The sequence below is a fragment of the Nannobrachium achirus genome (assembly GCF_963921795.1).
Source record: "Nannobrachium achirus genome assembly, chromosome: 10".
NCBI classification, from domain to species: domain Eukaryota; kingdom Metazoa; phylum Chordata; class Actinopteri; order Myctophiformes; family Myctophidae; genus Nannobrachium; species Nannobrachium achirus.
Window position 1 is genome coordinate 49,273,194 of NC_137819.1, and position 18,025 is coordinate 49,291,218.

General features: G+C 45.1%; 1 protein-coding gene across 1 annotated transcript; it reads left to right on the forward strand.

Moving 5' to 3' along the window:
* Window positions 1-5,159: 5,159 nt before the first annotated feature.
* LOC308293124 (uncharacterized protein) lies at window positions 5,160-12,247 on the forward strand (the record flags this gene model as incomplete). The annotated part of the gene is made up of 2 exons (XM_080735558.1): window positions 5,160-5,823; window positions 12,207-12,247. The coding sequence occupies 2 exons, from the start codon at window positions 5,160-5,162 to the stop codon at window positions 12,245-12,247; spliced, it is 705 nt and encodes a 234-aa protein (XP_080591684.1).
* Window positions 12,248-18,025: the final 5,778 nt, after the last annotated feature.

The following is an 18,025-nucleotide window of genomic DNA, read 5'->3' on the forward strand; positions in this document are numbered from 1 at the left end:
CTGTCTGGATGGGTTTTAATTTGGGCTAGCCTGATACACCATCCCGGTCACGTGATGAGAATGTGAATTAACAGGATGGTTTACCAGACTAACTTTGGGCAGAAGTAATTGCACTCATCCATCTCAGGAAAAGGGGTAGTTTGAGAACAGTGTTACAGACACCAATCAATTATATCCAGGGTTCCTACACATTTTCCATTTCCTTTTCAAAAGTCTATACTTTTCCAGACAGTAATTTCCAGAATTCTCTGTCAATAATTATTCAGACCACATTTGTCATGAGCTTATATGCTTGAGTAAATAAATAGTTTTAAAATCCAACTCTACTGTACAGTATGTTACATACGCAGGGACGGATTAACCCCTGCGAGGGCCCCTGGCCGATATTCATTTCTGTGTGCAGGGTCCCAAGAAATCTAAAATTCTCAATAATCTCATAATTATTCATCTCTTTTTTCTTTTCTTTTTTTCAACTTGAACGTAAAAACATGAAAGGGAAAAAGTCCAAGTGTTTTGTAGTGCTTTCTTCAGTGACTAACGAGATTTTATGATTACACTTTCTGTCTGTATGTCTATACATGTATGTCTGTGTTGGCAACCAATCACATAGCATTGACTTGACAGGTCATGAAAATGTAAAAAAATAAAATAAACACGTACATAATGTCATTGGCTGTAGTGTAATTCACATATATATTGGGCATGGTGTGAGGTAGGCTACTGGGCAATTATTTAGTCATAATAACCAGTTGATGCACCTGTCCCGCCCATAGGGTCCCGCCTAGCAACAGCCGTTACCATGGCACCACCCTGTGGCTGTAGATGTAATTGTGGATATAGACTATAATAATGTGGATGTTTTTGGAGAAGTTAATTTGGGGTCAAACATGATTGATTTATCATATCAGCCTACCTTGTAAGTTGTAATGCATAACAATTCATATCAATTGAAACTAATAACCAAACGGGCGATAGGAACTGTGTAGGGCAGGCTATGTTCAATTCTATTTTCAGATCTTTTGATGCATTTATAAAGTCTGGTTGTTGCTTTGTTCTGACCTTTAGACCTACTTGATAATGGAAAAGGAGATCTGTTGAGGGTGTAGAGATGATATTGATATTTTTAAATTAAATTATTATTATTTGAGCTGTAGGCCCACGTCTACCTGAAATTGCAGCTGGCTCGTCTCATATGGGTACACTACACAGAGTACACACACACACACACACACACACACACACACACACACACACACACACAAATAATATACTCAAACAAAGCGCTAGTAGCCGCTGTCGCGTACTATTTGTGAGCCGACGATCGAGGGAGTTGTTCCGGCGAGAAGATGGCTACAGTTTGCAAATGTTGCGTTCTTGATTTGTCATGTTGAATTCCCTGACTTCGCTCAGTTGGCTGCTGCTGGGGGCAATGCAAGCAGCGTTACGCCGCGTCAGGTCTGATTGTGTCAGTCCGTGCACGTAGCTGTTGCAGAGATCCGTTTCCTCGGGATTTGGTGTCATTCGGTCTCAAAACAGTTCGTCGTCGGATTCTCCGCAGAGCTGTCCTGTCCGGGGGCCACTGACTGACTGTCCCGTCACATTTCAAGGTGGGTTGCTGGATGGATGTGTCCCTTTTCTCCGGACCCGTAGCTGTTCAGCATGGTCCGGTGCATCTTGTCGTCGGTCCGTCGCTGTTCGGTTATTTGTCAGTGCAGCCAGCGGCCCCGCGGTGAGGAAGACGAGTGGGATCTGTCAAGTTAACCAACTTCGTAGTTTCAAAACAAAGTCTCGCCTCTCCGTTCTGTTGATCTCTCGAGTCTCTCTTTCTTCCTTTTTGTGTGACACACAGACAGCTCCTTCCAGTGTCAACAATGACCGGTCTAGTTCTATTTTCATTCGCTCTCCCCGTCTCCCGCTACCATGGCTGTTAATTAATAGCCTAGATATTAGACGACGTACCATTCTCCCATTTTGTCTCTCTCACTCACACACACTTTTGCTCGCTCTCCACTCGATTTAGCCATGTTTTTGTTTTGCTGTGGATATTATTACATGATGATGAATAGCCACTTTGTGTTCCCTCTCTCCATCCAGTAAGGGTATCGTGGGGGGAAGTAACCATGGCGATGCCTGTCAACATCCAGAGCCCAAATAAGAGCTGGGAGCTCAGCCTGTATGAGCTACATAGGAGTCCACAGGTAACCACCATGTGTGATGATCTCATATGAGATACATAAAGGTTTCCTGTGCAAATAAGCCGAAAAGCTTACTAGGATCTCCTTTTAGTTGACCTTGTAGCGGTGAACTGCACTGTCATGAAACTACCTTTTCCTATGCAAACTTCTAATAAAGTCTTCAATCAATCAATCAATGTGCACTTGAACCGGGGAACATTAGCCAAAAATAGCTCTTCTACAATCTCACAGCGCGTTGTGTGTGTGTGTGTGTGTGTGTGTGTGTGTGTGTGTTTTAATCCTAAGTAAAGTAATTCCATTCCTGAATGTGTAGGTATATTTTTGTTAAATATCTCTATATTGTGATAGTACTCATTGCTATAGTGTCTTTGTTTAGTAACAGGAGTCTCCATGTCTCTCCAGCTCTATTAAACAGATGTAAATGCATTTTCAGGTCAGGATACTCATTTGATCAAATCAGGAGAACTCAGTCAGGACAGATTAAACAAGTGAATGTGATGAGAAGACAAAATGGGAACTAGAACACTGGGTACTCTTTCCTGATTGGCTGAAATGTGGTCACCTACCTGAAAATGTATTTTCTGTTTATTAAAGATTTGGAGAGACAGGGGGACTGTTACTGAACAAACAGTCTATGATTACTATCACAATATAGTGTTTTAGCCTTTAAATCAAACAAGGTGCTCCCTCTCCCACACTGACTGCAATGCATTATAACATTTTCCACAGAAGGCTTGATGCATTATGATAAACTATAAAATTATATTATACGTTTTACATAGACTTCATGTACCAGTAAGACTCCCTAATCGGGAGATAAGCGACCGTTGGTCGCTTATCTCCACAAATAGGCCAAAACATTTGTTTTACCAATTATCAAGACATACGGGCAGTTGACAGTTTGCCATGGTTACTCATTGAAGTTGAATCTCCATATATGGAGATAACCTACGCATCACACTAAGTCTGACCTCACCAGCCCATATTTGGGCATGAGCAACTTATGTCTCCATATATGGAGATATGATGACATCACACAGTCCTCAGCCGATGATGTGGCGTGATGTCATACAATACACAAACGAGCCCTACAGTATAAAGGGGCAATTCTTGCCAGGAAAGAAGCATTTCTTCGACTCAGACCTTATCGCCAGGGTTGGCTTATAGCAGCTGTCGGTAGGACCATATATGGATTCTGTTAGTGTGGATCTCCTAACAGGGCATCATCTGGGATACAATCCCTTTTATGCCCATATATGGAGATCCCTAACAGAATCCCTTTCATGCATTGCCCATATATGGAGATCCCTAACAGAATCCCTTTTATGCCCATATATGGAGATCCCTAACAGCATCCCTTTTATGCCCATATATGGAGATCACTAACAGCTAACAGAATCCCTTTTATGCCCATATATGGAGATCCCTAACAGAATCCCTTTTATGCCCAATGCCCATATATGGAGATCCCTAACAGAATCCCTTTTATGCCCATATATGGAGATCCCTAACAGAATCCCTTTTATGCCCATATATGGAGATCCCTAACAGAATCCCTTTTATGCCCATATATGGAGATCCCTAACAGAATCCCTTTTATGCCCATATATGGAGATCCCTAACAGAATCCCTTGTATGCCCATATATGGAGATCCCTAACAGAATCCCTTTTTGCCCATATATGGAGATCCCTAACAGAATCCCTTTTATGCCCATATATTATGGAGAAATCCCTGCTCTGAGTATCTGACATCAGTGTGATGTCACCTGTTTATGCCCATATATGGAGATCCCTGCTCTGCGTATCTGGTTGCTATGGTAAACAGTTGGTTGCTAGGGTAAAAAAAACATGGTTGCTATGGTAAACAGTTGGTTGCTAGGGTAAACAGTTGGTTGCTAGGGTAAAACCATGGTTGCTAAGGTGGTTGCTAACGTACACTAACAAACCAGCAACAACAGACTGTTGCCACAGCAACGTACACAAAGGTTTGTGTACACATGTGGTGTGATGTCATACTGATGCGGAGATATGAGCAGGGCAAAGGTGTGACGTGTGACGTGTGACCGACCGACCGACTGACGGACGGCCGGTGGAGGTTTTCATAGTAAACTGCTCCCTGACGGTCGCAATTAATGCATTGTAAACAACGATTCTAACTACGATTTTAAACAACGATTGTAAAACATAAACGGGAAGTATCACAATACTTTATAATTTCTGGACACTCACAGACTTTATCTTTTGGCCAGGATCACAGTGTATTATCATTGTATACACACTATGATATCTAAGTATGAGAGTAACACACGATGATCGTGCCAAAAGACAAAGCCTGCGCGACCAGTCATTTTGTATTGTTCTATCAATTTCACTCACATTTTAGATAACAATTTGGGCTAGACTGTTTGTTACTGTATGGGAGTGAACAGAAATTATTAAGTATTATTGACTAAGTCATTAAAATCCTTTATGCGTTATGATTATTGGTATACAGAAATATGAAATGTATGAGTGCTTATAGCTATAATTAATGGTAAAATAAGCAGATTATAATGCATTATGTTTATAAAACATTATAGACATGTGCTTCACATACATTGTTATCATAACTTTAAATTCAACTGGGGATGTGATTCAGAGGCCAAACAAGATACTGATGATGTCACTTTACCACAGCAGACCTAACAACTCATATGGCTGCAACAACTACCACAGCTGGTGCAACAACTACCACAGCTGGTGCAATAACTACCACAGCTGGTGCAATAACTACCACAGCTGCCCCAACTACTACCACAGCTGGTGCAACAACTACCACAGCTGGTGCAATAACTACCACAGCTGCCCCAACTACTACCACAGCTGGTGCAACAACTACCACAGCTGGTGCAACAACTACCACAGCTGGTGCAATAACTACCACAGCTGCCCCAACAACTACCACAGCTGCCCCAACAACTACCATGGCTGGTGCAACAACTACCACAGCTGGTGCAACAACTACCACAGCTGGTGCAACAACTACCACAGCTGCCCCAGCAACTACTACAGCTGCCCCAGTAACTACTACAGCTGCCCCAGCAACTACCACAGCTACCCCAACAACTACTACAGCTGCCCCAACAACTACCACAGCTGCCCCAGCAACTACCACAGCTGCCCCAGCAACTACCACAGCTGCCCCAGTAACTACTACAGCTGCCCCAACAACTACCACAGCTGCCCCAACAACTACCACAGCTGCCCCAGTAACTACTACAGCTGCCCCAACAACTACCACAGCTGCCCCAACAACTACCACAGCTGCCCCAGCAACTACTACAGCTGCCCCAACAACTACCACAGCTGCCCCAACAACTACCACATCTGCCCCAGCTGGTGCAACAACTACCACAGCTGGTGCAACAACTACCACAGCTGCCCCAACAACTACCACATCTGCCCCAGCTGGTGCAACAACTACCACAGCTGGTGCAGCAACGACCACAGCTGCCCCAGTAACTACTACAGCTGCCCCAACAACTACCACAGCTGCCCCAACAACTACCACAGCTGCCCCAGCAACTACTACAGCTGCCCCAACAACTACCACAGCTGCCCCAACAACTACCACATCTGCCCCAGCTGGTGCAACAACTACCACAGCTGGTGCAACAACTACCACAGCTGGTGCAACAACTACCACGGCTGGTGCAACAACTACCACAGCTGGTGCAACAACTACCACAGCTGTTGCAACAACTACCACAGCTGGTGCAACAACTACTACAGCTGCCCCAGCAACTACCACAGCTGCCCCAGCAACTACCACAGCTGCCCCAGCAACTACTACAGCTGCCCCAGCAACTACCACAGCTGCCCCAGCAACTACTACAGCTGCCCCAGCAACTACTACAGCTGCCCCAGCAACTACCACAGCTGCCCTAGCAACTACCACAGCTGCCCCAGCAACTACCACAGCTGCCCCAGCAACTACTACAGCTGCCCCAGCAACTACTACAGCTGCCCCAGCAACTACCACAGCTGCCCCAGCAACTACTACAGCTGCCCCAGCAACTACCACAGCTGCCCCAGCAACTACCACAGCTGCCCCAGCAACTACTACAGCTGCCCCAACAACTACCACAGCTGGTGCAATAACTACAACAGCTGGTGCAACAACTGCCACAGCTGGTGCAATAACTACAACAGCTGGTGCAACAACTACCACTGCTGGTGCAATAACTACAACAGCTGGTGCAACAACTACCACAGCTGGTGCAACAACTACCACAGCTGGTGCAACAACTACCACAGCTGGTGTAACAACTACCACAGCAGGCCCAAATACCAACCCAGCTGGTGCAACAACTACCATAGCTGGTGCAACAACTACCATAGCTGGTGCAACTACCACAGCTGCCCCAACAGCTGCCCCAACAACTTCCACAGCTGGTGCAACAACTACCACAGCTGGTGCAACAACTACCTCAGCTGCCCCAACAACTGCCACAGCTGGTTCAACAACTTCCACAGCTGGTGCAACAACTACCTCCACTGCCCCAACAACTACCACAGCTGGTGCAACAACTACCACAGCTGGTGCAACAACTACCACAGCAGGCCCAAATACCAACCCAGATGGTGCAACAACTACCATAGCTGGTGCAACTACCACAGCTGCCCCAACAGCTGCCCCAACAACTGCCACAGCTGGTTCAACAACTTCCACAGCTGGTGCAACAACTACCACAGCTGGTGCAACAACTACCACAGCTGGTTCAACAACTACCACAGCTGGTGCAACAACTACCACAGCTGGTGCAATAACTACAACAGCTGGTGCAACAACTGCCACAGCTGGTGCAATAACTACAACAGCTGGTGCAACAACTACCACTGCTGGTGCAATAACTACAACAGCTGGTGCAACAACTACCACAGCTGGTGCAACAACTACCACAGCTGGTGCAACAACTACCACAGCTGGTGTAACAACTACCACAGCAGGCCCAAATACCAACCCAGCTGGTGCAACAACTACCATAGCTGGTGCAACAACTACCATAGCTGGTGCAACTACCACAGCTGCCCCAACAGCTGCCCCAACAACTTCCACAGCTGGTGCAACAACTACCACAGCTGGTGCAACAACTACCTCAGCTGCCCCAACAACTGCCACAGCTGGTTCAACAACTTCCACAGCTGGTGCAACAACTACCTCCACTGCCCCAACAACTACCACAGCTGGTGCAACAACTACCACAGCTGGTGCAACAACTACCACAGCAGGACCAAATACCAACCCAGATGGTGCAACAACTACCATAGCTGGTGCAACTACCACAGCTGCCCCAACAGCTGCCCCAACAACTGCCACAGCTGGTTCAACAACTTCCACAGCTGGTGCAACAACTACCACAGCTGGTGCAACAACTACCACAGCTGGTTCAACAACTACCACAGCTGGTGCAACAACTACCACAGCTGCCCCAACAACTGCCACAGCTGGTTCAACAACTTCCACAGCTGGTTCAACAACTACCACAGCTGGTGCAACAACTACCACAGCTGCCCCAACAGCTGCCCCAACAACTGCCACAGCTGGTGCAACAACTACCACAGCTGGTGCAACAACTACCACAGCTGGTGCAACAACTACCACAGCAGGCCCAAATACCAACCCAGCTGGTGCAACAACTACCATAGCTGGTGCAACAACTACCATAGCTGGTGCAACTACCACAGCTGCCCCAACAGCTGCCCCAACAACTTCCACAGCTGGTGCAACAACTACCACAGCTGGTGCAACAACTACCTCAGCTGCCCCAACAACTGCCACAGCTGGTTCAACAACTTCCACAGCTGGTGCAACAACTACCTCCACTGCCCCAACAACTACCACAGCTGGTGCAACAACTACCACAGCTGGTGCAACAACTACCACAGCAGGCCCAAATACCAACCCAGATGGTGCAACAACTACCATAGCTGGTGCAACTACCACAGCTGCCCCAACAGCTGCCCCAACAACTGCCACAGCTGGTTCAACAACTTCCACAGCTGGTGCAACAACTACCACAGCTGGTGCAACAACTACCACAGCTGGTTCAACAACTACCACAGCTGGTGCAACAACTACCACAGCTGGTTCAACAGCTACCACAGCTGCCCCAACAACTGCCACAGCTGGTTCAACAACTTCCACAGCTGGTTCAACAACTACCACAGCTGGTGCAACAACTACCACAGCTGGTTCAACAACTACCACAGCTGGTGCAACAACTACCACAGCTGGTTCAACAACTACCACAGCTGGTTCAACAGCTACCACAGCTGCCCCAACAACTGCCACAGCTGGTTCAACAACTTCCACAGCTGGTTCAACAACTACCACAGCTGGTGCAACAACTACCACAGCTGGTGCAACAACTACCACAGCTGGTGCAACAACTACCACAGCTGGTTCAACAACTACCACAGCTGGTGCAACAACTACCACAGCTGGTGCAACAACTACCACAGCTGGTGCAATAACTATCACAGCTAGTGGTACAACTGCCACAGCTGGAGAAACAACTACTACTGCTAGCGGTTCAACAACTACACCGGCTGGTTCAACAGCAAACACAGCAACCACAACAGACTCCCCAAATACTACCACAGCTGGTAACACAACAATCACAACTGCACCAGCAACTAACACAACTGCAACAACAGCTACTACTGGTGTAACTGCAGGTACCACAGCCAGTGTATCCTCATCATCAATTAAAAACAAAATGAGTTCAATTTCAGTTCTAATGGTATTGATGGTAAATGTGCTTCACTTGACCTGCTGAAATTAATCCTATGTATTCTGTATATATAAAGTGACTTCTATTTATTGAATACTATTTATTTTAGACATTACGTGATATGAACTGATACAACTTTAATGTTGTAAAATTATGTATGCATCCTTCTGTGTGTGTGTGTGTGTGTGTGTGTGTGTGTGTGTGTGTGTGTGTGTGTGTGTGTGTGTGTGTGTGTGCATACATGCGCACATGCACGAGTGAGTGGGCGGGCAAGTGAAAGAGAGAAATGAGGGGGTTAACATGAAAATGCACTTAAGTTATGAGGTTATATTTATATTTCTGAATTTAACATCAATAAAGAAATGTTTTGATTTAATACTTTGGGGAATACAATATGTTGAAAAAAGGTGTTTGATTATCACATGGTCACCTAATCACATGGTCACCTTGCCACCTCCGGTCAGAAGGGAAGTCGAATTTAAATTTTGTTTTAAAATAAATTCCGCTTTGATGGCACACCAAAGCCTATTTATTTGAGAACTAGAAACTGTCTGTAGGCTCATTGTTGCAAACTAACACCGTTGTACATGGGGAATAAAAAACAGTAGAAAACTGTTAGAAAAATAATACCCTGACTGTGTGTGTGTGTGTGTGCGTGCGGCGTGCGTGCTGTGCGTTGCACTGTGTGCTAAAATAACTAGTAACTATACAGCTCCTTGTTACACCGTTGTGCGGGGAATAAGCACCCGAAACCGTAATAAAAATAACCCAAAACAGGATAAAAAAACTTGAACTCCTCCAAGCTCAGCTCCCCTTGGGATTTGAGAGTTCCAGCGCCCCTAGTTGATCTCAACAAAATGTACTGATGAACTAAATCATTTTCATTTTCTTCAAAGAAAAGTAGTCAAAATAGCTGATCTACAAGCTCACAAGGCGTATAGCTTGCAGAGTAGCTATTTTCACATGACACTGTCATATGACCAAGTATACAATAGGGTTAGGCAAATGAACATGACTGTTATTGTGACAGTCTTTTTGCCAGGTCAGTTACAACATTATCCTTGGACCAGATGCTAAAATAGCCATTAAAACCGGAACACAAGAATGCAAGCAATTAAAAGTCAATAAAATCAAAAAATACAAAATGAGACTAAGAGAGTAAGTCAAATGGTTTGCACAAGGCAAAGTAAGGCACACATAAAAAGCAGGCAGTTAATACCATACATAGACATAAGCATTAGCAGACAAGACACAGTTAGATACTGTAAGTAATGACTGGTATACATCCCCCTGTAGGCCTATTGCGTATTTATGCTTGTTGCAAAATTAATTCTCGCAGGGACAAACAAAGCATCTATCTATCCTCAGTCAATTTGACAATGGGACCGTTCAACCATCAAGATTACGGTAGGGTTATGGTAAACAAACAGGCCAGGCAAATGAGGACAGGCAAAGCAAGAATGCGTGAATAGAGGCTAGGCATGATGACTAATCTGGCCACATTTGAGCCAAGATGAAGGATTATATACAAAGGAACAGTATGCACACTATACAGTAGAATGTCTATTGCCAAAAAGTGAATTGGCAAAAGGAGCTTTTCCTCCTTGAGACAATAATGTCCCCCCAGAACATTTATCTTCTTAACCCATGTCATTGGGAGGGAGTTTTCTGCATCATGTACTGTAAGTGCTATTAAGTTTAGTAGGCTAAAATTAAACAATATTTTTCCAATTATGGTATTTTTGAGTTTGATATGAAGGACCCTAATAACCTTTTTGTATATAGTCTGTATAGGTTTAGGTTACCAGGTATGTACAGTATGTTATATCATGCTATGGACCATAGCTAGCAGTAGATGTGAGAGCTTCATGGCAACTTCCTCCTCCTGTGTCTCCTATTGCCACCATGCAATGAGGAAGCCAAATGTATGAATGAATGGACCATTGATAAGTGTGTTGCCATCCATTATTGTTATTATTAAGCCTGGTTTATTTTAAGTATGACCAAATGAATTGTCCTGAATGTATCAGCCTCTCAGAGATCAAAGGTGGCTGGTGAAATGACTCTGTGCCTCTTGATTAACATGAGATGCAAGCTCAAGGAAAGGCCATGCTTGACTCTAGAGGGCCAGAAGGACCCTTCCCAAAGCATGCATAAATACTGGTTCATCTGTCTGGATGGGTTTTAATTTGGGCTAGCCTGATACACCATCCCGGTCACGTGATGAGAATGTGAATTAACAGGATGGTTTACCAGACTAACTTTGGGCAGAAGTAATTGCACTCATCCATCTCAGGAAAAGGGGTAGTTTGAGAACAGTGTTACAGACACCAATCAATTATATCCAGGGTTCCTACACATTTTCCATTTCCTTTTCAAAAGTCTATACTTTTCCAGACAGTAATTTCCAGAATTCTCTGTCAATAATTATTCAGACCACATTTGTCATGAGCTTATATGCTTGAGTAAATAAATAGTTTTAAAATCCAACTCTACTGTACAGTATGTTACATACGCAGGGACGGATTAACCCCTGCGAGGGCCCCTGGCCGATATTCATTTCTGTGTGCAGGGTCCCAAGAAATCTAAAATTCTCAATAATCTCATAATTATTCATCTCTTTTTTCTTTTCTTTTTTTCAACTTGAACGTAAAAACATGAAAGGGAAAAAGTCCAAGTGTTTTGTAGTGCTTTCTTCAGTGACTAACGAGATTTTATGATTACACTTTCTGTCTGTATGTCTATACATGTATGTCTGTGTTGGCAACCAATCACATAGCATTGACTTGACAGGTCATGAAAATGTAAAAAAATAAAATAAACACGTACATAATGTCATTGGCTGTAGTGTAATTCACATATATATTGGGCATGGTGTGAGGTAGGCTACTGGGCAATTATTTAGTCATAATAACCAGTTGATGCACCTGTCCCGCCCATAGGGTCCCGCCTAGCAACAGCCGTTACCATGGCACCACCCTGTGGCTGTAGATGTAATTGTGGATATAGACTATAATAATGTGGATGTTTTTGGAGAAGTTAATTTGGGGTCAAACATGATTGATTTATCATATCAGCCTACCTTGTAAGTTGTAATGCATAACAATTCATATCAATTGAAACTAATAACCAAACGGGCGATAGGAACTGTGTAGGGCAGGCTATGTTCAATTCTATTTTCAGATCTTTTGATGCATTTATAAAGTCTGGTTGTTGCTTTGTTCTGACCTTTAGACCTACTTGATAATGGAAAAGGAGATCTGTTGAGGGTGTAGAGATGATATTGATATTTTTAAATTAAATTATTATTATTTGAGCTGTAGGCCCACGTCTACCTGAAATTGCAGCTGGCTCGTCTCATATGGGTACACTACACAGAGTACACACACACACACACACACACACACACACACACACACACACACACACACACAAATAATATACTCAAACAAAGCGCTAGTAGCCGCTGTCGCGTACTATTTGTGAGCCGACGATCGAGGGAGTTGTTCCGGCGAGAAGATGGCTACAGTTTGCAAATGTTGCGTTCTTGATTTGTCATGTTGAATTCCCTGACTTCGCTCAGTTGGCTGCTGCTGGGGGCAATGCAAGCAGCGTTACGCCGCGTCAGGTCTGATTGTGTCAGTCCGTGCACGTAGCTGTTGCAGAGATCCGTTTCCTCGGGATTTGGTGTCATTCGGTCTCAAAACAGTTCGTCGTCGGATTCTCCGCAGAGCTGTCCTGTCCGGGGGCCACTGACTGACTGTCCCGTCACATTTCAAGGTGGGTTGCTGGATGGATGTGTCCCTTTTCTCCGGACCCGTAGCTGTTCAGCATGGTCCGGTGCATCTTGTCGTCGGTCCGTCGCTGTTCGGTTATTTGTCAGTGCAGCCAGCGGCCCCGCGGTGAGGAAGACGAGTGGGATCTGTCAAGTTAACCAACTTCGTAGTTTCAAAACAAAGTCTCGCCTCTCCGTTCTGTTGATCTCTCGAGTCTCTCTTTCTTCCTTTTTGTGTGACACACAGACAGCTCCTTCCAGTGTCAACAATGACCGGTCTAGTTCTATTTTCATTCGCTCTCCCCGTCTCCCGCTACCATGGCTGTTAATTAATAGCCTAGATATTAGACGACGTACCATTCTCCCATTTTGTCTCTCTCACTCACACACACTTTTGCTCGCTCTCCACTCGATTTAGCCATGTTTTTGTTTTGCTGTGGATATTATTACATGATGATGAATAGCCACTTTGTGTTCCCTCTCTCCATCCAGTAAGGGTATCGTGGGGGGAAGTAACCATGGCGATGCCTGTCAACATCCAGAGCCCAAATAAGAGCTGGGAGCTCAGCCTGTATGAGCTACATAGGAGTCCACAGGTAACCACCATGTGTGATGATCTCATATGAGATACATAAAGGTTTCCTGTGCAAATAAGCCGAAAAGCTTACTAGGATCTCCTTTTAGTTGACCTTGTAGCGGTGAACTGCACTGTCATGAAACTACCTTTTCCTATGCAAACTTCTAATAAAGTCTTCAATCAATCAATCAATGTGCACTTGAACCGGGGAACATTAGCCAAAAATAGCTCTTCTACAATCTCACAGCGCGTTGTGTGTGTGTGTGTGTGTGTGTGTGTGTGTGTGTTTTTAATCCTAAGTAAAGTAATTCCATTCCTGAATGTGTAGGTATATTTTTGTTAAATATCTCTATATTGTGATAGTACTCATTGCTATAGTGTCTTTGTTTAGTAACAGGAGTCTCCATGTCTCTCCAGCTCTATTAAACAGATGTAAATGCATTTTCAGGTCAGGATACTCATTTGATCAAATCAGGAGAACTCAGTCAGGACAGATTAAACAAGTGAATGTGATGAGAAGACAAAATGGGAACTAGAACACTGGGTACTCTTTCCTGATTGGCTGAAATGTGGTCACCTACCTGAAAATGTATTTTCTGTTTATTAAAGATTTGGAGAGACAGGGGGACTGTTACTGAACAAACAGTCTATGATTACTATCACAATATAGTGTTTTAGCCTTTAAATCAAACAAGGTGCTCCCTCTCCCACACTGACTGCAATGCATTATAACATTTTCCACAGAAGGCTTGATGCATTATGATAAACTATAAAATTATATTATACGTTTTACATAGACTTCATGTACCAGTAAGACTCCCTAATCGGGAGATAAGCGACCGTTGGTCGCTTATCTCCACAAATAGGCCAAAACATTTGTTTTACCAATTATCAAGACATACGGGCAGTTGACAGTTTGCCATGGTTACTCATTGAAGTTGAATCTCCATATATGGAGATAACCTACGCATCACACTAAGTCTGACCTCACCAGCCCATATTTGGGCATGAGCAACTTATGTCTCCATATATGGAGATATGATGACATCACACAGTCCTCAGCCGATGATGTGGCGTGATGTCATACAATACACAAACGAGCCCTACAGTATAAAGGGGCAATTCTTGCCAGGAAAGAAGCATTTCTTCGACTCAGACCTTATCGCCAGGGTTGGCTTATAGCAGCTGTCGGTAGGACCATATATGGATTCTGTTAGTGTGGATCTCCTAACAGGGCATCATCTGGGATACAATCCCTTTTATGCCCATATATGGAGATCCCTAACAGAATCCCTTTCATGCATTGCCCATATATGGAGATCCCTAACAGAATCCCTTTTATGCCCATATATGGAGATCCCTAACAGCATCCCTTTTATGCCCATATATGGAGATCACTAACAGCTAACAGAATCCCTTTTATGCCCATATATGGAGATCCCTAACAGAATCCCTTTTATGCCCAATGCCCATATATGGAGATCCCTAACAGAATCCCTTTTATGCCCATATATGGAGATCCCTAACAGAATCCCTTTTATGCCCATATATGGAGATCCCTAACAGAATCCCTTTTATGCCCATATATGGAGATCCCTAACAGAATCCCTTTTATGCCCATATATGGAGATCCCTAACAGAATCCCTTGTATGCCCATATATGGAGATCCCTAACAGAATCCCTTTTATGCCCATATATGGAGATCCCTAACAGAATCCCTTTTATGCCCATATATTATGGAGAAATCCCTGCTCTGAGTATCTGACATCAGTGTGATGTCACCTGTTTATGCCCATATATGGAGATCCCTGCTCTGCGTATCTGGTTGCTATGGTAAACAGTTGGTTGCTAGGGTAAAAAAAACATGGTTGCTATGGTAAACAGTTGGTTGCTAGGGTAAACAGTTGGTTGCTAGGGTAAAACCATGGTTGCTAAGGTGGTTGCTAACGTACACTAACAAACCAGCAACAACAGACTGTTGCCACAGCAACGTACACAAAGGTTTGTGTACACATGTGGTGTGATGTCATACTGATGCGGAGATATGAGCAGGGCAAAGGTGTGACGTGTGACGTGTGACCGACCGACCGACTGACGGACGGCCGGTGGAGGTTTTCATAGTAAACTGCTCCCTGACGGTCGCAATTAATGCATTGTAAACAACGATTCTAACTACGATTTTAAACAACGATTGTAAAACATAAACGGGAAGTATCACAATACTTTATAATTTCTGGACACTCACAGACTTTATCTTTTGGCCAGGATCACAGTGTATTATCATTGTATACACACTATGATATCTAAGTATGAGAGTAACACACGATGATCGTGCCAAAAGACAAAGCCTGCGCGACCAGTCATTTTGTATTGTTCTATCAATTTCACTCACATTTTAGATAACAATTTGGGCTAGACTGTTTGTTACTGTATGGGAGTGAACAGAAATTATTAAGTATTATTGACTAAGTCATTAAAATCCTTTATGCGTTATGATTATTGGTATACAGAAATATGAAATGTATGAGTGCTTATAGCTATAATTAATGGTAAAATAAGCAGATTATAATGCATTATGTTTATAAAACATTATAGACATGTGCTTCACATACATTCTTATCATAACTTTAAATTCAACTGGGGATGTGATTCAGAGGCCAAACAAGATACTGATGATGTCACTTTACCACAGCAGACCTAACAACTCATATGGCTGCAACAACTACCACAGCTGGTGCAACAACTACCACAGCTGGTGCAATAACTACCACAGCTGGTGCAATAACTACCACAGCTGCCCCAACTACTACCACAGCTGGTGCAACAACTACCACAGCTGGTGCAATAACTACCACAGCTGCCCCAACTACTACCACAGCTGGTGCAACAACTACCACAGCTGGTGCAACAACTACCACAGCTGGTGCAATAACTACCACAGCTGCCCCAACAACTACCACAGCTGCCCCAACAACTACCATGGCTGGTGCAACAACTACCACAGCTGGTGCAACAACTACCACAGCTGGTGCAACAACTACCACAGCTGCCCCAGCAACTACTACAGCTGCCCCAGTAACTACTACAGCTGCCCCAGCAACTACCACAGCTACCCCAACAACTACTACAGCTGCCCCAACAACTACCACAGCTGCCCCAGCAACTACCACAGCTGCCCCAGCAACTACCACAGCTGCCCCAGTAACTACTACAGCTGCCCCAACAACTACCACAGCTGCCCCAACAACTACCACAGCTGCCCCAGTAACTACTACAGCTGCCCCAACAACTACCACAGCTGCCCCAACAACTACCACAGCTGCCCCAGCAACTACTACAGCTGCCCCAACAACTACCACAGCTGCCCCAACAACTACCACATCTGCCCCAGCTGGTGCAACAACTACCACAGCTGGTGCAACAACTACCACAGCTGCCCCAACAACTACCACATCTGCCCCAGCTGGTGCAACAACTACCACAGCTGGTGCAGCAACGACCACAGCTGCCCCAGTAACTACTACAGCTGCCCCAACAACTACCACAGCTGCCCCAACAACTACCACAGCTGCCCCAGCAACTACTACAGCTGCCCCAACAACTACCACAGCTGCCCCAACAACTACCACATCTGCCCCAGCTGGTGCAACAACTACCACAGCTGGTGCAACAACTACCACAGCTGGTGCAACAACTACCACGGCTGGTGCAACAACTACCACAGCTGGTGCAACAACTACCACAGCTGTTGCAACAACTACCACAGCTGGTGCAACAACTACTACAGCTGCCCCAGCAACTACCACAGCTGCCCCAGCAACTACCACAGCTGCCCCAGCAACTACTACAGCTGCCCCAGCAACTACCACAGCTGCCCCAGCAACTACTACAGCTGCCCCAGCAACTACTACAGCTGCCCCAGCAACTACCACAGCTGCCCTAGCAACTACCACAGCTGCCCCAGCAACTACCACAGCTGCCCCAGCAACTACTACAGCTGCCCCAGCAACTACTACAGCTGCCCCAGCAACTACCACAGCTGCCCCAGCAACTACTACAGCTGCCCCAGCAACTACCACAGCTGCCCCAGCAACTACCACAGCTGCCCCAGCAACTACTACAGCTGCCCCAACAACTACCACAGCTGGTGCAATAACTACAACAGCTGGTGCAACAACTGCCACAGCTGGTGCAATAACTACAACAGCTGGTGCAACAACTACCACTGCTGGTGCAATAACTACAACAGCTGGTGCAACAACTACCACAGCTGGTGCAACAACTACCACAGCTGGTGCAACAACTACCACAGCTGGTGTAACAACTACCACAGCAGGCCCAAATACCAACCCAGCTGGTGCAACAACTACCATAGCTGGTGCAACAACTACCATAGCTGGTGCAACTACCACAGCTGCCCCAACAGCTGCCCCAACAACTTCCACAGCTGGTGCAACAACTACCACAGCTGGTGCAACAACTACCTCAGCTGCCCCAACAACTGCCACAGCTGGTTCAACAACTTCCACAGCTGGTGCAACAACTACCTCCACTGCCCCAACAACTACCACAGCTGGTGCAACAACTACCACAGCTGGTGCAACAACTACCACAGCAGGCCCAAATACCAACCCAGATGGTGCAACAACTACCATAGCTGGTGCAACTACCACAGCTGCCCCAACAGCTGCCCCAACAAC